This window comes from Vicia villosa, linkage group LG3 (assembly GCF_029867415.1).
Source record: "Vicia villosa cultivar HV-30 ecotype Madison, WI linkage group LG3, Vvil1.0, whole genome shotgun sequence".
Taxonomy (NCBI): Eukaryota; Viridiplantae; Streptophyta; class Magnoliopsida; order Fabales; family Fabaceae; genus Vicia; species Vicia villosa.
In genome coordinates this window covers 24713952-24735287 of record NC_081182.1, presented here as the reverse complement: position 1 = coordinate 24735287, position 21336 = coordinate 24713952, and the positions used below count along the sequence as shown (strand labels likewise).

General features: G+C 31.7%; 1 protein-coding gene across 1 annotated transcript; it reads right to left on the bottom strand.

Moving 5' to 3' along the window:
• Positions 1–3831: 3831 nt before the first annotated feature.
• LOC131660691 (transmembrane 9 superfamily member 8-like) lies at positions 3832–7807 on the bottom strand. The gene is made up of 7 exons (XM_058929983.1): positions 7491–7807; positions 6599–6763; positions 6152–6261; positions 5951–6056; positions 5761–5873; positions 5455–5608; positions 3832–5140 (listed from the first exon to the last, which is right to left on the bottom strand). The coding sequence occupies exons 1-7, from the start codon at positions 7593–7595 to the stop codon at positions 3983–3985; spliced, it is 1911 nt and encodes a 636-aa protein (XP_058785966.1). The 5' UTR covers positions 7596–7807; the 3' UTR covers positions 3832–3982.
• Between the last annotated feature and the right edge of the window lie 13529 nt (positions 7808–21336).

Sequence of the window (21336 nt, the reverse complement as noted above, 5' to 3'; positions counted from 1 at the left end):
AGAAGTGTCTGACATTATGAATTGCATTGCTTCAAACTCCATCTTTTCCTTGACTAATTTGTTTTCTTCCTCCTTAAGTCGTGCTAGATTTTCCATTACTTCCATTCTTTTATTCCTTGTATCGGAAATAACACTAGAAGGAGGTTCAGTTGCATTTGCATTTTCCTTTGCCTTACCTTTTCGTTTTGCCGCCTTTTGTCCCATTGGACGCTCCATTGGAGATGATGAGTTTAACTCATAACTTGAAGGTGTCTATGAGTTTAGCGATGCCGTGTATGAACCACTAGCAGAATTCTTTGTTCTCTTTGAAGAATTTTCGGTGAATGCTCCCATCCATTTAGGTTCATCTTTTAAAAGCCGTCATGCATACTAAAGATTGAATGCTGCACCTTCATCTTGTTCATAAAAAGCATGCGCATTGATTAAGATATCTTTCTCTAATGCCCCACTTTTTTTTTCCATGAACAACTTGTTTGTAACACCCAACAAATTTTTGAACACAACCATTTATTCGATGCCATCGAGATTTTAATTGGCTTTGTAGCTTTTCTCGTGACTGCCCACGATATTGGTTATAATTATCGGTGATTCTTAACCAAAAGCTATCAACTTTTTGATCAACTCCCACAATTGGATCCTTTGAAACATTGAGCCATGATTGCATAAGAAGTGTATCATCTTCCCTTGTGAATACCTCTCGAGGTTTTTTTTTAACAGAACGCCTTTGTTCTTTTTCAATTGTAGTATTTTCAATACCAACTTGAGTTGAAAATTGTGGAACTTGGCGTTCAGACATAAACCCATTTGGTGTTTCGGGTTCATGATGAGAAAAATTCACCCCATGAGTATTTATCTGTGGTCTAAAATAAATATTTGGGTTGTTTGGTGGCGGAAAAAATACGATAGAGTTTATTGGCGGTGGGGGAAATTGAGAATTTTACGGATTAGAATTTTGCTGATTTTGCATGAGATGGAACATAGATTGTTGAAAATTATATTGATTAGGGTCCATTTGCCCTTAACAATAATAATTTGAACTAAGAAGATGAAAAATTTGGTAAAATATATGATCAATTGAAGGCTAATAAGAAGAAATTGTGAGAGAAAAATTAAAATACTATGAGTAAGGAATAAATTTATGAGATAAAAGTGACTAACATTTGCTTCTATTTATAACCAAATAAATTATAAAAAAAATTAAAAAGAAAAAGAGCCGTTGAATAGAAAGTACCGTTGAAAAAAAAATTAAAAAGAAAAAGAGCTTTTAGTTCTATTATTATTTTAATAGAAAGTACCGTTGCTTTACATCATAACATGTGCTTAGCTGGCGGAGTTCAATTTTTAAATTTTTCTTACAGCTGACGTACGACACGGTAAAAGCTTACCATTGTAGATGGCCTTAATTTCGCTTCCAGTTCTTTTTTCAATCAAAGTTTCACTTTAAATAGTCTTGCAATTACTTTCCAAAAACAGAAGAATTTCGAACCGTGTCGAAATCAGCCAGATATTGGTCATTTTCGTAAATACTTGAAGAATTTAAGCATTGTGTCTTGAGATTCAGTAGTCGATCTTGCAAAATAACCTATAATAAAAAATTAGCGTTGTTTACTAATTTCTACGGTAAACATATCCGTAAATATTTGTGTATGTAGAATTTAAAATTGTTATTATCAGTATTATTATTATTTTGTTTGAATTTAGAGTAATTGTTTGGTAAAAGAATAATAAAACATGATAAATTAAAAACTATTCTTTATTTTTTTTAAATGAAAATTAAGAATTTAGTTAATTATAATTAAATAATAGGATCTATGGTTATCCGTGAATATTTCAAAATTTGAAAGAATCTCATTTTAAATATTGAGTGAATACTTATATTATATTATATTTATTTAACAAGACAGATAGTTTGAGAGTTTGAGACGAATATCTATGTCATATCGATCGTCATCCCTACTACTACTTATGTTTAGAATTAATTTTGTAACCAAAATTATATCTCATTATAAAACCAAAAAAATATTTTAAGAAATGTTTAAAACAAGTCGGCCATTACAAATTCAAGTAGGAGAGTTTCACGGTTCAACCAAACACGTGTATCTTTTAGTAAAAAAGTAATTAAATTATATGTTAAATAATTTAATTATATATTTGTTAGTAAACAATTTAATCTCATAGCTATAACTATTGTCATACAAATAACTGAATCCCCTCTTAATCAATTCAAATCAATTCAATTGATAATTTTGCAAAATAACCAAGAGTTGAAGCGTGAGTTTGAACTAAAATAAGACTTCAAATCTACGATATTCTACTATTTATCTTTAATAGATGAAATTACCATCAATAGTCAATAAAGCACTAGACAAAAAAATTCTTATTAAAGAAAAAATGTTTTGTTTATTTATAAGTTGGGCTCGATTTTGATAGGTGTTTTATGAACTATACTTTTTTAGCAATGTTATTTGAACATCAAAATTTAGACACCGGATACCAACCAACTGTAATGGTATCTTTATCTCTCTCAATGTTTTTATCGCTTTGTACTTTTCGATCACATACACTTGTACGAATTTTAAAAATACATTAATATGCTATAAAATTACAAATGAACACTTTCTTGACACTCGGTGTATAAATATTATTTCTTAATAATTTAATCACCCATTAAAATGTGACATCCAACAATTGAAGTACGAATGCGAATCTGCGACATCTTACTTATTTATCTTTTATCCATAAAATTACGGTCAGTAGTCAATAGACTAAAATTTTTGTTTGTATCAAAATTCCCTGTAGATTTTTGAATAATTACTTATAAGTTTGGCGCAACTGATAGGTGTTTTATAGACAATTTTTTAAAAACCAATGTTACTTACACGTCAAAATTGTACAACCTTATACCAATGTCTATATCTCTCTTCTATTTATTTATTTTTTAATTTCATACACTTGCATGAATTTCAAAAATACACTAATATAAAATTATAAAATTACAAATAGACACCTTTGTACAAATATTATTTCTAAATTTTTTTCAATAGATTTACTTGTTCCACTCTAATCCGTCGCATTATATTTTTTAATCTCATACACTTGCATAGATTTCAAAAATACACTATTATAAAATTACAAATGGACACCTTTTATAAATATTATTTCTCAGTTTTTTTACAAATAGTATTTCTCATTTCTCAATTTATATAATCTCCAAATTTTCAAATTGCACGTTATAGTCAACTTTCAAACATTAGTCTTTCATGCTCTTTCTTCATCACCTTCGACATTCAATTGACACACTCTCCATCTAATAAAAAGTGGCAAAACCCATGATTACCATGATGAACCTTCGTGCTTTCTATTCCTATTACAAAACTTTAATTGCTCGCAAGCCCTCGAACATAAGTGATACTGTTTCGTGCTATTTTTCTCTGCCATCACATTCCAGAAACCACCTCATGCATCATCTCGGGGCCACAAAAAGAGTGGTTATGCATCACCCAATTCTCTCCCAAAGTAGAGGAAGAGAAGATAGGGTATGATATTGTATAACACATGCATAGTCAAAACTGAGTTCTTTTGCCCTCCCTAAGAAACTTGCTTTCATTATATATCAGCATGTGCATAAAACTTGATCAACGTACAAATAACATACATAATCATGTTGGAGAATATACAAATAACATATAATCATGAATAATTAAATTATATTTTTGTCAAACTGCAAACACAATTAACTAACAACACAACTACTATGGTTAAATTATGAGAAATCATGAAGAATAAAAACATACCATATAATATATAGACAAACTGCAATTAAAATGACACTGAAACAAAAGAATAGATGTCCTCATAATTCAAAATTGTATATAATAGGTTACACGAGATCATGACAGTACTTGAATTTTGAAATCCTTACACAAACTTCATCCTCTAAAAATAACTATAGGAGATTAACCCAAACCATTGACGGTTATAACTAATCAATTTTGACTGAAGAGTAGATGAGCCTTGTGAACCAAAAGCATGCATAGAATCCAATAGTACCAGTTACCACAAAAAACGCATAAGAAGCTATAAGCATGTATCCAAAGTAAAATATTGCAGACACCAACTTTGTGATTTCAAGCTTGGTGAAGAAGTAGAATGTTGCATAAAGAAAGAGGTACAGTGCAGAAGAACCAGATGTAAGGTATGAACGCCACCACCACAAGTAGTCTTCACTGCACAACTGGAAGTAGCAGAGCACAATGGTTATTTCAGCGCAAGTGACAACAAGGATGATGAAGACCAAAAAGAGGAACCCAAAGATGTAGTAGAACTGATTCAACCAGATTGAAGTAAGGATAAAGAAAAGTTCAATGAAAACAGCTCCAAAAGGAAGTATTCCTCCAATCAAAACGGAGAAGGCTGGGTTCATGTACCAGGCCTGCTCAGGGATCTGCCTTGGGATTTTGTTGGTCTTTACGGGATTCTCAATTGCTGGTTTTCTGAAACCAATATAACTACCCACGAAAACAAGTGGAACGGAGATCCCAAACCATAAGAAGATCAGAGCAAACATTGTACCAAATGGCACAGCTCCAGATGATTTTTGGCCCCATATGAGACCGTTTAGTATAAAGAAAATGACAGAGACAATTGCAGGGAACAAGGTTGCTGTCCTGAGGGCAATTTTCTTCCATTCTGATCCTTTGAACATTTTGTACAAGCGAGTTGAAGAATAACCAGCAAATATTCCCATGAAAACCCAAACCAAAAGCATGGCTGTCATGAGCCCACCTCGGTTTGAAGGAGAAAGGAACCCCAGGATGGCAAATATCATGGTTACTAGTATCATCCCAAAAAACTGAACACCAGTTCCAACATAAACACACAGCAGATCTGAGTTGATAGGAGGCCTAAATACATCCCCGTGGACAAGCTTCCAACCAGTCTCCTCTTGGGCTTCTTCTTGGGTCTCAAGCTCGTTATACTTTGCAATGTCACGGTATAGTGTCCGCAGCATTATCATTGCCACCATGCCCGAAAGGAATAGAACAATCATTAATGAGTTAACAATAGAGAACCAGTGGATTTGGTCATCATTCATTAGCAGATAGGCATCCCATCTTGAAGCCCACTTCACATCACTCTCCTGAAGGTAGCAACCAAAGGGAAAAGAAGATATTAAGATATAAAACTAGTATTCATATTTCATCATAACAAAAAAAAGGAGGATGGCAATAATGATGAGGATTCCAGATGTATATAAAAAGAAAAGAAATCTGGATATAAGAAAACAAAAATTATAAAAAATGCCCAGCAAGTGGGTGTTGAATATTTTGTCACCCAAGCCACAGACCAGCTTCGACCGTCAAACCAAATGCCTGACTGCCTAACTTATGCATGCCAATAACCATTCTAAAACACAAGGTACAGCTACACTGATATATCAGATCATAATCTCACCTGGAAATCAACATCATATGTGAAGATAATTTCCTTGTTCTCTTCAACTTCTTGAGGAGAGTTGTTGTTCATAACTGTGTGCTTAGTGTGAGGGTCACATGTTGTCAAACGAGTCTTTTGCTCATCCCATTTACCATCAATCTCGTGTTTAACACTGCACATAGACCATTTGAAAAATCACCACTAACTACTAAAAAAATATTAGCAATTAAAAGGGAAACACCGTGCATAAAACCCATGCCCCTACAAACGTGGAAAACAAAAAGGGAAAATTTGATAGAACAATTAGAACATAAAAATAATTACCTGAACGGCTTAACCTCAAAGCCCACAATTCTAGCAGATTCAGTTTGCACATCTCTATGATACTTGACGGTAAATGCCAAATGATTGTGGATAAAATATTTTTCCTCCTTGCTCTGTAAATTTAGATAAAGTAAGAAGCTACTTCGTATTCAGTAAAATTAGCCATGGTGCTACAAAACAAGATGCGTACCCCACTATACTGCCCTTTTAGTCCAACATGGTAACCAAGCTGATAGACAGTAGAATCCTGATCATTCCTTTTGATGGGAACAACTAGAGGAAGGTTATCTAGGATCCTGCAAATGAATGGCAGAACCAATATAAAATATAACAATCAATATGATTCTAGAAACTCGCAGAAAATAGTATACCAAATATCGGCATAACATACATGTTCACCCGATACTCATCATTGATCTTCTCTTTGAACTCCTTGGCATTTTTAGCATCAAGTTTAACTTTACCCACGATATTACACATTTGTGGCTCGCGCATTTTAAACTGAAAAACACTACCAAATCGGCATCAAACAATAAACAGAGAGATTACCAATTATAAAAAGTTATAAAATGCTAAAATATTGCTTGGAAGAAGGGGAAAAGCTTGGGTAGCTAACCAAGTTAATGAATGGTTACCCATTAACTAACTACCTTCCAACATGGTTAACCAATTCAGAGGTTAAACGTTCTTTAAGATATATATATATATATATATATATATATATATATATATATATATATATATATATATATATATATATATATATATATATATATATATATATATTTCATTAAGAAGTAAACTGATAAAGATTCAAGAATTAACATGTAAAACTGACCACATATAGTGAATTCTCAATGCGATCACCGCGAAGCACTTCCCCAAGATTTTCTGCACTATCTTGTATTTTTTTGGGTGCAGGATAAGGAAGTGAATAATAAGAGTATGGAAGCTGGGTCTTTATTGATGTTAGTTTGTTTACTTTCACTTCCAAAACTTCTCCCTGCACCAGATAAATATTGAACAAGTCAGTTAAGCACATAAGAAATAGACCTACAATAATTCATTATGCTCAGATCAAGATTACGACAAACAGAAATATCACATTTTACACCATTCATGACACGTTTATGCAACAAAAGTTCCCTAGGATAGCTTCAGTACTCGTAAAGGAGCTACATAAATATTAAATTGATTTCATCATCGTTCACAAGTACCATTAAGTTCATAATCCAAGAATTCAACCATGCGAGTTGATCTGATACATACATATCCTTCGTATTTAGATCCTTTTAATTTTACACCACCGAGTTTCACCTTAAACAATAACAACTATTTCTAACCTCACACATGTTACTAAAAGATCCTTCACTCAATCCATCAATTCAAACAGACACTACAATCAGTTTTCGACCAAATTAAGTAAGTGATAAAACACAAAAAAGAATAATAGAAATCAAAACCTAAACCGTATAATCCTCCATACATCAAAAAGTTAAATCAGTAACAATTTCCTTCGAATCGATCCACTGAAATTAAGATTCAATTAATTTCAAACACACTCACATATCCTATTTCAATAGTCAACAAATCAAATTACAAAAACCTAGCGTCAATCATATCACATCACATAACCTCAAATCGAATCCAACACAACACAGATTTAACTTCTCAGATTCAAACACAGATCAAACAGATCTCAAAACGAAACAGTACTATTAAGTCAATACCTTAACGAAGTCCTGAGGAGCGACACCGGGAAGGTAGAAACAGAAAGCGGAGTGAACGAGACAGAGAAAAACTGCGGAAAAAACGATAGATCTCAAAAACGCCATGGCGTTCGAGATCGAGATCTAGAAGCTCGTTCGAATGGTTCTTTAACGGTGGTGGAGTTGTGAGAAATGAATGATGCGGTGGAGGTAGTGTCGGTGTCGCCACCAGAATGAGAGGAATTTGGTTGGTTAAGTTTCTCCGGTTGCAAAGTGGTACAGTTACTGACTTCTAGTATATATATACCATTTCGTGTTAGTGCTTCCGGTTGATTGTTTTGGAAAAAACCGGTTGATGTGTTAAACGCGTTTTATTTTACTTTTTCTTATGTGATAAGAAAGTAAGATTTTTTTTTTCTGTATTTTAACTTCCGAGTTTATTTTAGTTTTTAACTTTAAAAAATTTTATATCTTTTTTAACTCTTTATATTAATTAATTTTGTCTAATTAATAAAAAGAATAAAATAATATTTTTAAATATATAAGGATTACTATGAAATTTTTTGAATTTATAAACTGAACCTCAAAATCAACATACAGTATATATAAAATATTTTGCCATTATTATTATTTATATTATTATTATTATTATAACTTTTATTCTTGAAATTTGATAAATATAAAAAAAAAATGGTTGTCGGAAATATAATGACCATAAATTTCTTTCTTTATATAAATATCATTATAGATAGTCATAAAATAGGAAAAAGATATAGTGCAAAGTATTTTTAAAATTTAAGTATGACTTGGTTGAGTATATTTCATTGATTGGTTGTGAGTGTAAAATAATTTTATATTGTGTATATTTTTTTTAAAAGAATTGTATTTTTCTATTAGTATTTTTATTGTTTTGAAAATTTGTACATAATATAGTAAATAATCAATACAAAATATAAACTTGTAAGTGAAGTAAAAATTAGTTTGTAGTCACTAAGTATAAATGTGACTTCAGAGATCCTAGATTCAATTTCAACTTTGATCATGTTAAAAAAGTTTTATTATTGATCGTGATTCTACTCGATTTGATGGATTAATCTCTATAATTGTACACATAGAATATCCGATTTTTCTAATAAAAAAATTATAAATCATTTTTTTATTGATGCTTATATAAATTATCTATTATTCTACGAATATAATAAAGGGCTTACTTTTGTAAATTTGTAAAGGAGTGACTAATAAAGGTACAAGTTTGAAAAAATATATATATATATATATATATATATATATATATATATATATATATATATATATATATATATATATATATATATATATATATATATATATATAATCATATAATTAAAGATAGAGAAAAAATATATGTAAGTCCTATTTTTATAAACAAATGTGCAATGATGTAAATAAATTATCAATATTTATAAATTAATTGATAGTTTATAAAACATAATTTTAGTGTTTAAAACATAACCTAGGCGAGTACTAAAACTTTGGCTTACGCAATCGGGAGGAACGTACTCCTATAATAAAATGGTGTAATTATGTCTTCCTTTTCCCCCGAAGACGCACCCGTTCAAATCAAAGGCCTCCCCTCTTGGAGGACATAGAGAACTACAATTTTGTGCCTTTCATCAACATCAAGGAATCCAACAATATCCTTACAGATATGTTACTAACGATCCAAAAACAATATTAGGTTATCCAAGATCAAAACAATTGTCTGGCACGATTGGTGGTAGACCTACAATCATAACCCGTCCATGATACCAAGGAACACACCTAAGATAACGCCTTTTCCATATCTTTAAGGTCAAAGCTTTAGGTCTTCATCAACCACGTTCTTGGTATTTTACATCCTCGAAGCTCTGATCTGACACATATGGTCCGACCAACTCTGAATCATCATCCACAAGAAAGTGTTTGCCCACCAAAGCGTATAAACAACCTAAGTGTTACAAAGGAAGACATAAAGGGTCACATTCACCCCGTGAAAGAATGAGAGTTGGAGGCATAAATAAAACAATTTTTGTCTCATCGTCGTCATTCTTCTGCATCCTAAATGTAATTAAAATAGGAACTTCCTTAGAGAAATATGGTCACCTCCCGCACCAACGACTAAGATGTCCCCAAATATCTCATAAAGCATTTAGGGAAAATGTCATATGATGGGACTATCGACCCAAAAGACCACATAGAGACGATGGACATCATCCTCACATTCTGCAATATGAAAGGACTTGTCAAGTGAAAGTTGTTTATCTCCACAATAAAGAAATAGGTGATGGTATGGTTTAAAGGATAGAGGTATGGTTATATCAACCCATGAATCAAACTTTTCAAGTGCTTTACATCCCACTTTGCAATCTCTAGAAGATAGTACTTGTTCGTTGACAACCCGAGAGACATAAGGAAAGAGATAGGTAAATTATTACAATTTTACATCAACGAGTTCAACAAATGGGTCTTTATGGTGAAGGACGTATTTTATGGGATGAAAATGTACCTTCCTTGCCAAGGATTCTAGAAGGTTACTAGGTTCATAGAAAATAAAGGGATCAGAGAGCCTAAGGATTTTGATGATTTGTTCGATGAGCAAATAACTTCATCTAGTACAAGGTTGAAGGAAAACAAGTAGTCTATGATGGTAAGGATAAATAAATAAAAAAATGTAGAATAAAAAAAAAGAAAAGTATGGGAAAGATAGGAGAAGGTTTCCTCCCTCAATATACAAGGAATACATGAACATAAACACTCTGAAAAGTGTATATTGCATGAGTATGCCAATGCAGAGCTCCATAAAGAAGTGGTAGAATTCTAAAAAAAAAAAGGATTGATATTGCGTTGGGGTAGATAAGTAAAAATGCTTCTAGTTCCACTAAAGACATAAACACAACACAAGGGAAAATGCCCATATAAAGGACACGGTTGAATGTCTGATTCAAAAATGGGAAATGTTTAAGTCGAGATTTTCATTTTGAATAATTATTTTGAAGATATATTTAGAACGTTATAAAAAGTTCCTTGAAAAAAGAACTCAAAATTTGATTTCTAAGTCGAGATTTTCATTACTTTTATCATAGTCTTTTGAAATTAAAAAAAATTATATTTAATTCTTCTCAATGTAAATGAAATTTAAAAATTTAAAAGTTAAATGATAATTAAATAATTTTTAAAAATTAAAAAATAATAGTAAGGAGTAAAACTAAATACATAAAAAATCTCTAGATATCAAAATATGTCAATTTTTTAATAGAAACTTAAAATAAAATTTGAGGTGTATATAAAGACCAAAAACATATTTATAATTTATATGGAAGTGTTGCGGTTCAAATTTGAACAACTTTCTTTTATTAGAATAAAAAAAACTTTTTTAAGTATTATTAGGGGTGGTAAAGCGGGTTGTCTGCCCCGTTTAAGCCCGTACAAAAGCGGGACAGTGTGAGCTAACTTAGGTATCCGAGCTCAAAAGTTAAACCTGTCTTGTTTACTAACGAATTGGCAAATTGGCGGGCCGGCCCGCCAAAATTTTTTTATTTTACAATTTGATTTACTACATAATTTACAACATTTTTAATTATGAGGTCGATAAAATATTTTTTTAACAACGCACAGTAAAACTTCAACATGTCTTAAGTCCAAACATTTCAAAAATAAAATAAATAAAGATCAATTACAAAAAAAAAAAAATAAGCACAATAAAAAAACGTATTAAAATAAATAAGTAAATAAATAATACATATCATCATAATCCTATTTAAAAACCAACTACTAAAAGAACCCAATTAAGAATTTACACAAGACAAACAATGATAATAATTATACTGCATAATACATCATAGTGCATAAAACAGTAATGCAAAAAATATCAACACCTGACTTTTTCACTGTTTACATCAAAAACACTCTTATATTGATTGATTCCTTAATAGTTAAATCCTAAATTTGTCACACGTAAACACTAATCAAATCCTTCCTTTTCCTAAAATCAACATCTATTTCTAAAGAAAACATGTGAACTAATGTATTAACAACTTAATAAATATGCATGCCATAAAATTGTTCTTTTATTTCAAGTTTTTTCAATCAACACATGTATTAGAAAGTTATAGAAAGAACGTTACAATTATAACTCAATTCGTATGTATAATAATTTAAAATACAATTCAATCAACATAATCATAAGACAAGAATGTTGTTTTTATAGTTAAAATTGTTTTAATTTTAAGTAAAAAATTAAAAAAAAAATTAACAAAAAGTTCTCAGACAAAATTTGTCGCGCCTCGCCTTGTTTTTTGAGCGGGCTAGACGGAACTGGCAAACTTAAAGTACCGAGCCGAAAACTTTAGTCCACCCCATTCAAAATGGCGGGTCAAAAGGGCCGACCCGGCAGGCCTCATCAGTTTTGCCATCCATAAGTATTATGACATATTTATACAACTTATATATATTTTATTTTATTTCAATTATAAACTCGCTCGTCTCATAATATTTGTCGCAATTGAACAATTCACATAGATTAAAACAATAATAAATAAATAAAAAAGAGAATAATGATTTTATCAAATTATTCTGATTAACTATTAGTGTATTCAAACTAGTATTAATATTAGTTGACAAAACAATAAATTAAGAGTATTTATTAGAAGGCATAATTGCAATATTAAATATAAAATTTCATTGATAAAAAAATGTCCATATTATTTGTGTTTATCTCTCAAATTTATTGATTTGGTACAACAAAAGACTAAATTATATCTTGAGGTATAGTTCGTACTAGTGAATGATGGAAACTTGGTGGTGGGTGGTTATACCTCAATGAAAATACGAATCCCCTGATTCTCAATCTCTCTAGTTTGGTAAGTTAATATGTCAATCAATTCCAGGTTTTTTTGTTAGGCCAAATCATGATTGTCCTCACAGTTCAGCTATCATTATCAATATATACTTGAATTTGAAGCTACGATGTTGTTTGATCTATTCTCCATGATTTTCTACTTTTCTTGGCTATTCCTTTGTTCTTATGTCTCATTAATTATAGTTGTGTTGTTGAAGTAAATATGAAGTATACTATATCATCTAATCTGGCCCTAATGAAATTTGAGTTTGACTCACATTTCATTTTTGTATTATTAACTTATTTTTTTTTGGTCAAGTATTCACTTATATCTGCATATACTAGTAATTCTATTTTCATAAATAAAAAAAATGTAATCTGACCGAGTATCATATTATGTGCTATAGAATTTGCTACTTAAAATGTTTTTTTTTTACTTACCGCTTTGTAAAAATAAAAATACAACCGTAGAGTTTAATTTAACGAGCAATTCTTGCATGAACACGATCCTAAATCCATATACTATTTAGGAACAACCAATAAGAAGGGAGAGAATTTAAATTTATTTAAAATTTAATTTCGTTTTTAATTGCTAACATGGAGGGTGGTTGTGAATTGTGATAATGGAGGAGAGAGATAATTTTAGTTTTATTATTTAATTAAAAAAAATGTGATTGGTTGTGTGTAAATCTAGGTGGTATGGCCGTGTCATTCTAAGTATTTTCCTAATTTAACATTAAATATTATTAAATATTATTAAATATTATGAAAAAAAATAGGATATACACTAACAATGAAAATTAATTTTACACTGTTAATCAATAATCATCGTGAATCTCGTCAAGTCAGATTAAATTTTTTAATTATTTGTAAGACATGACATAATGATATATTTTTATTGGATAATAATGTAAAATTATTTTAGTGGATTTTTCATTAAACTCAAATATTATTTATTAATAATAGTTTTACATAAAAATAAATTTACTTGTATGAGTTAACAAAATATATATATATATATATATATATATATATATATATATATATATATATATATATATATATATATATATATATATAAAAGGAGAGTTATATTTACTCCAAGAGTAAATATTGAACACTTACTTCAGATCTTAACCATTGATTATCATTAATCCAACGGCTTTAATTAAAGTTTTATATAGAAAAATATTTCCAAAAATAATTAGATTAAATGATCAATTAAAATCGTTAGATTAATGAAAATCAATGGTTAATATTTGGAGTAAGTGTTCAACACTTACTCTTGGAGTAAATATAACCCTCCTATATATATATATATATATATATATATATATATATATATATATATATATATATATATATATATATATATATATATATATATATATATATATATATATATATATATATATATATATATATATATATATATATATATATATATAGAGAGAGAGAGAGAGAGAGAGAGAGAGAGAGAGAGAGAGGAGTGATATTCTTACTCCATGAGTAAGTTATCAAGAATTACTCCTCATCATGACTATTGATTCTTCTAAATCTAATGGTTAAAATTAATGAGTATTATTTTTCTCTTTCCATATTTAATTACTTATTAATTTTAACCATTAGATTGAAAAGAATCAATGGTCATGATGAGGAGTAAGTCTTGATAACTTACTCTTGGAGTAAGAATATCCCTCCTCATATATATATATATATATATATATATATATATATATATATATATATATATATATATATATATATATATATATATATATATATATATCCAACCTAAAATCATTCTAAAGTGAAATTTTTAAAATATATTAAAATTTTAATTCTTGTGGTCATCGAGAGTTGAATTAAAAATTATGTTTATGGTAGTTATGTTATGCATATCCGACTTTAAGTCTGAATAAAAGGAGAGAGTTGTGTTAGGCGGTCGACAACCAACATAAAACTTAGTCTAATCTCTATTACATTGATCAACTGCAAAATAATGTGGACGCTATGTTGATGCTCGTAAGCTACATGTTCTATAACTCGAGTACAACGTGAAAAGAGCAAAGATTATTGTATCTCTGCTTGGATGCATCGAAACATAAGTAGGGTTCGCACATTTTTGTGAACAGATGTGAGTAAAGAAGTTAATTTATAAGAGTATGATTTGTTTTGGATCATTTGCTTACTATGGAAATAGTGGACTCTATGATTAGGAGGGAGATCAATTGTATGTGCCTACGAGAAACTAAGTGACATGTGCAAAAGCGAAAAAATTAGACAATCTATGATTTAAGCTTTGATACACCGGAAAAGTTAAATCGAGAAAGGGGGTGGAGATTATTATGGACAAGGAGTAGAAGAATGATACTGTGGATGTGAAAAAAGTTGGATATCGAATCATAGTTTTAAAACTTGTAATGAAACAAGACACATTTCATGTTATTAGTGCTTACGCATCTCAAGTTGTGTCAGCATAACACCTTAAGGTAAAATTTTGGGAGGATTTAGAAGACCTGCTTAAGAATATACCCCAAGGAGATAAGCTTTTTCTAGGAGGATATGTAAATGGACATTTAGGGAGCGTAACAAGAAGTTTTGGGAGCGTGCATAAGGGGTATGGTCTAGGGGAGATGAATGTGAATGGTGAATCAATCTTGGAGTTTTTGTTGGCTTTGGATCTTACTATGACAAATACTTGGTCTAGAAAAATAGATGAGCATATTATCGCATATAAAAGTTAGGTGACATATTCTTGGATAGATTTATTTCTTATTAGGAAGTCAGCTAGAAAAATTTTCTTGAACTTTAAAATTATTTTGGAAGAGAACTTGACTACTCAAAATAAAGTATTGGTAATGGATATAATAATCAAGAGATGAGCCATGACAAGAAGTCACATCGGAGCGTAACGAAATAAGTGGTGACATTTGAAGGGTGAAAATAAGGAAGTTTCACACACAATATTTGGGCGGAAGAGTTTGGACAACCACAGGGAAATGAAAATAATATGTGGAATAAGATGGCCCAAGAGATCAGAAAAGTGGCTAACGAGACATCGGGGGAATCAAGAGGTTTTGGACCTAGGGAAAATAATCATGGTGGTGGAATGCAAATGTTTAGGATAAAGTTAGAGTAAAAAAGGATTATTTTAAAGAATGGTCTAGGTGTAAAAATGATAAAACTTGGAAAAATTATAAGAAAGATAAGAATGAGACCAAGAATGAAGCGAAAACCCAAGCTTTTGACGGATTATACTAATATCTAAGAACCAATGAGGGAGAAAATCTATATATATAGGTTTGTTAAGGGAAGAGAAAGAAAGAAAAAAAATTTGGATCAAGTGAAGTGTGATAAAAATGAGTAAGACAAAGCATGGTTCAGTAAAAAGATATAAAAGATATGTGGAAGACATGTTTCTACAACTTATTTAATGAAGGATATGATATCTCACCAGACTCCAGTCGGCTAGACATTAGAGAAGAGGGTCAAAGCTATAATATTCAGAAACAAGAAGTAAAGGAAATGTTTAAAAGGGTGAGTAACAGTAAGGCGGTTATGCCATACAATGTACCTATTGAAGTAAGAAAAATTCATGGAGATAGAGGGATATTGAGTGGCTCTCCAAACTATTTAATGAAATTATAAAGTCAAAGCAAATGTCATATGAATGAAGAAGAAGCACTTTAGTTCCAATCTATAAGAACAACGGGGATATAAAATAGGACAAATCATAGGGGGTTACACTTATGAGTCATACCATGAAGTTATGAGAAATATTGAATGAACGGAGAATAAGAAAAGAGACTCAAATAAATTAGACCTTAAGGAGAATTTATGGTTTCTTGAAGAAAGCAATAAATCATTTAAGTTATAAATAACTAAAATTAGAAACTCAAAAGAAACATGTGAGACTTATGTCTGTTTGAAAAAGTAAGTAACTGAATTGCATGAAACCCTTTGTAAATTTACCAAAGGGAAATAAAATCTTGACTTGATCATATCAAGTCAAAGGCCTTCCTTAAATAAGAATGGACTAGGATTTGAAAAAGTTATAAAAAACTTAGTAAAGGTTTAAATCATAAGAAAATAATCAATCAGTTTATAAATGCACACATTATGAGAAATTTGGCCATTTACAACCTTTCTATTTTGACAAATTGAAAAGGTCTAAAGGTAACAACCCTAGACCTTCTGGAAAAACTAACATACCTGGACACAATAAAATTTGGGTACCAAAGGTGAAACCTTAGTGGTTTACATGTATGCTTTGGAGCTCGAAACTTTAATGGGTATTAAATGAAGTTGTCCAAGCAAGAGGTATAGTCTTAAGTATACAATAGTTTAAGTCTCTGACCCAAGAAAATACGATGATGGTGAATATCAATGACAATGATCAAGGCAAGTGTTTTTGAATATAACTCAACATTTATGATCCTTAGTGATCAGTTAACCTCATATAGGTTGAGTGGATATGTATGTGATGGGCTTACCCATCTGATGACTTCTAGAAAAGTGTACTGATAGTATCGTAGTAATAAAATAAGATCGTATCCACATGGGCTGCTATTTAACAAATGATAGTTGTGCAAGTTTAGAAAGTAACAAATGAGGGGGAATTTCAAGTTTGTTTGCGAAAAATAATATTATTTTCCCTGTTGATGTTTTTTGCATTACATGAATGGTAAAAAAAATTATATTTCCACGGCGAATTAACAAAGCCACAATACTCAATCTCTTGGTGTATAGCTTACTAATTTCTACTAGAGGTCTCTTATCCATATTCAACCAGCGTAATTGTAATTAGGCAATGCAATAGTACGTTAATTAAAATGCCACCACTAGAGGTTTCCTATTCATATTCCATTAGCGTAAGTACGATAATTTCCCTAGTTCCAACACATAGACTAATGATCAATATTCCCTATGCGCCCATAATTAGAATAATATGGTATCTCAAATAAAAAGCATTAAGCACAAGAGGCAACTAAATAGAAATGTAACTTCAATTATTCATGCACTGAAAAATTAAACATCCCAAAATATTCAAAATAAGTTCATCGTACAAAACCTAACCTATAAGTGTTTAGCTACTCATACTGATACGAATAAATACCAAGAAATAAGATGAAGATTGCATATCAAAATCCTTGAAGAACTGGCCTCTAACGGCTTCAAATGCTTTCGAAATTCCCCTTTTAAAAGTGTAAAATTGGTTCAGAACGAGTCATAAAAAAGGACCCATCATGCGCATTACAGAAGCGATCGCGTCTGCTATGCTGCTTAGATACTTTTTATCACACGCGCGGTGGCGCACAATGCTCTGTGTGATTTTATGTTACGTACGCGATGGTGTGCGATGCTCCACATTATTATTCTAGTAACTTTCACATTTTTTCTCCTTTTTATCCAATTTTCACCAAATCCATATTTCTTCATACTTAGTGATTTTTGCATCTTTCTGTGGCTTTTATGCTTCGTATTTACTCATTTTTTACTGATTTTGCTCTGATTTCTCTACCAAATGTATGTAATGACTAAGTGTCATCACAACCCCTTGATTGTCCTCAAGTAACTTGCCTGCAACTGCATATTTCAAATAGAAAAACAAACTGCAACAATAACAAATGAACATCACCTATTCTTTTGTTACCAGATCATCAATCCAATTCATAACTCCAATCAATCAAATTCAGAAAACTATCCTCAATCTTGTCAAGTACTCAACCTGTCTCTTATTTCACTATAACTCACTTAATTTGACAGGTTAATCTCTTTATCAACGTGCAAAGTATTTTATATTGAGTTTGATCATGTTTTAACAAAAGTCATTATAGTAATTAAAACACATATTTGACGACTTTTCGGTTATAACTGGGCTTATGTGTAAGATATTTTTAAGCATCTGTAACTTATCCCTATTATCTGAAGAATACAATCATACATGCCAAAAAAAATTGACGACTTCGTCCTCACCAAATATTTCTTTCCTCTCTTCCTGGTTGACTGCATTCATGATGGTGAAAGTGTCGATCCTTTTTCTCTCACATCGGTAGGAAACACCTCGTCGGGGCCAAACCCTTCCTCGTAACCAAGTTTGTGGAACCAAAAGCGTATTTGATCCTTCATATCCATTTCATCAGAAGAAAGAGACCCAGCTTGGTACGTTAGGATTGGGAATCCCAGTTGAAGTGAAGGGAAAACCAGTTATTTAGGAATGAACCATTACAAAAGCAAGGAGAATCAATAGGAAAGTAACAAAAAGTGAGATGAACCTCGGGCATAAGGGTCCTAACCAGCAAAAAACGCCCGAGGAAATTTCCCAAGTCTGGAGTGAGGGAGCCGAACTAAGGATTGCTTTGATGGAAGCTAATGAGCCCTTAGTCTCAAAAGTTGTCTTCAGAGGAACGCGTCACATAGAATAGATCAAAGAAAATCCCAATAGAAGGTTTTTGAGTCATGTATTCAGCGTACAATTAGAATACCCTCATGTAAGCCCGTGATCTCGGGTGGAGTTAAGATGGGGCAACTTTTAAGTACTTCAAGATTGCTTTTTCAAAGTCAGAAAAAGGAAACTGTAGCCTACTCTTATAAATAAACACTCATAGAGCGGGATCACGCAATCGTCAAAAAATTGCATATCCTCTTCTTTAGACCCACTGGAAGAGCCGGTAATTTATGGGGTCACCAACAATGATGATGACGACATCTATAACAACTCACATGCTCAGAACAGAAGAAGTGCCGACAATTTCTACATTCACCTGGTCGTACTTTGTTGCGTCAATAAGCTCCATCAACTATACACCTCTTTGAGCTAAGTGGGCAACCTTGGAATCTTCACCATGGGAAGTCTAAGATATCGTGTTGGTTTTATCCTGGTGTACCAAATGGCTTATCACTTCAGCATCAATAGGTTCCCGATCTGTGGGTTTAAGTAGAGTCTGATGAAATCAACAGTGCGTTCTCTCATTAGTTGATTAACCCGAATATCCTCTCCAAACAATACGATAGGAGGCATATGGACCTCAATAGGATTAACTTCTTCGTCTACATTTGATAAAAGGGCTTTTAATGATTTGGATAAAGAAACCTCTTCTTCTAGGGGTCCCTATAAACCCTTTTTGAATCATAATCATTAAATAAGGATGTGATATCTGGTTCTAGATGATCATGATCAATAGGCAGGAGATGTGAATCAGGGGATATACTCATTCTCGAAATAGAAGAAGTATCACTATCAGAATTATTCACTAGGTTAACATAACTATCATTGATCCTGACTAGATAACATGAAATGCTGGAGAAAAAGCATGAGTTCATGGAGGTACGTGAGGCGTGAAATTGAGGAAGCAGAGTATTTTATTGAAGAACTGCAACTGTTCTAACAAGGATTACAAAAAAATAAAACGCTTAAATCCTCCTACTTACAGACGAAGGCAGGGGAATGATTAAGATCAGTTAAGGGAAGGGGTTAAGAGATTAAGGGCTAGATTCCTCCTTGGGAAAAACACGCAAACTCGAGTGCACTATAAACCACGCCCTATCCTATTTAGTCACGCCACCACGCGTGTTAGAAGAAGGATATGAAATTTTTCAATGAAGAGATTGTATTTAATGCGTTTGTTCCCCACTACTTTTTGATATGATTCCAAATGTTTCAGGTATGGCTTGCACTAGACAACATCTTGGAGACCGACTAACATCACTTAAGGCTTTACCCGACTCCTTCAGCTCTCAGACAAGTATTGGGTGAAACTGTTATGAGTCGGCGAAAGGCCAAAGTGACTAAAGTCTAATTCATCTCAAATCCCTTTGCACTTGACCCAAGGTATAAAATCATTTCACATGAAAAAAGCAAGGTAAGGTACATTCTATGATCTCTACTTTTCACTAAACTCATATTGAATCTTGAACTAACTTGAATATTAGAGTGTAACCATGCAGGTTTATCCCACACTATCGTGACATAGATAAACACTACAGTTTCAAGATCATTAGTTCTTCAACCACATCCATGTATGGTTCCTGAACGAAACATGTCCTAATAGCAAGTGTGTATACAAACAAACGAACCAAATAATTGTGTCATTCCCAAGGAATTTTTAATCATTTCACTATATTTATTGCACCATTAACCTCAAAGTTTAATTATTAACCCACGTCAAGATGCCATAAGCTCCTTTTGAAACACCACAAAGCTCACGAATCAAATCCAAGTACATGTGACAATCACATGTTAGTCATCGTCATCAAACAAGCTCCTAACTAGATTACCCTTACAGACATTATGTTTGAGGAACTATAGGTTGAAATGTCTTCGCTTAATCACTTCGCCATTACCGACCTTGTGTTTGAAGGACTGTGGACTGAAATATTTTTGGTCAATCCTAACTATTATAAAACAAGCCCATTAAAAGGAAAAACACTCGGTCACCTACTCTCCAACTTTTAAATGACATAATGGGGCAGGATTACATGGCAAGCATGTGAACAAGCTCGCCTCTACCTCATTTGTGTTGAATTCTCTCAGTCATTAACTGATGTAATCTTTGGTGCTAGAGACCGACCCAAACTGCTGCATTAAAGAGATGACTCACCCTAGTTGTTTCACTAATGAGTCAAAGCCCATAGGTTTGTAACCGAGTTTGTAGGCATTCGAACTGGTGTCAACTCCTCTAATAGACAACAACATTTATAAATATAAAAAGACATATAGAGTAAATTTATTCACTTCTTACATATCAACACCCAAAGCCCTCTTATACTCAACCTTACCAGACGGGTATTATCTATTGTATTCACACCACATGAAATCCAAAGATACAATGCTTTGAGAAAACACTGAAAATTAATTCAACTTAGATTTTAATGTAAAAGTGCGTACATGATTTAATTGATTTTTTTTTTTTTTTTGCCACCAATATTCGATCCACTAGTCCGTCTAATATGATTTGAATGTCAATTTTATCATCAAGTACTGTAATTCTCCTACCAAGTCCAACGAAA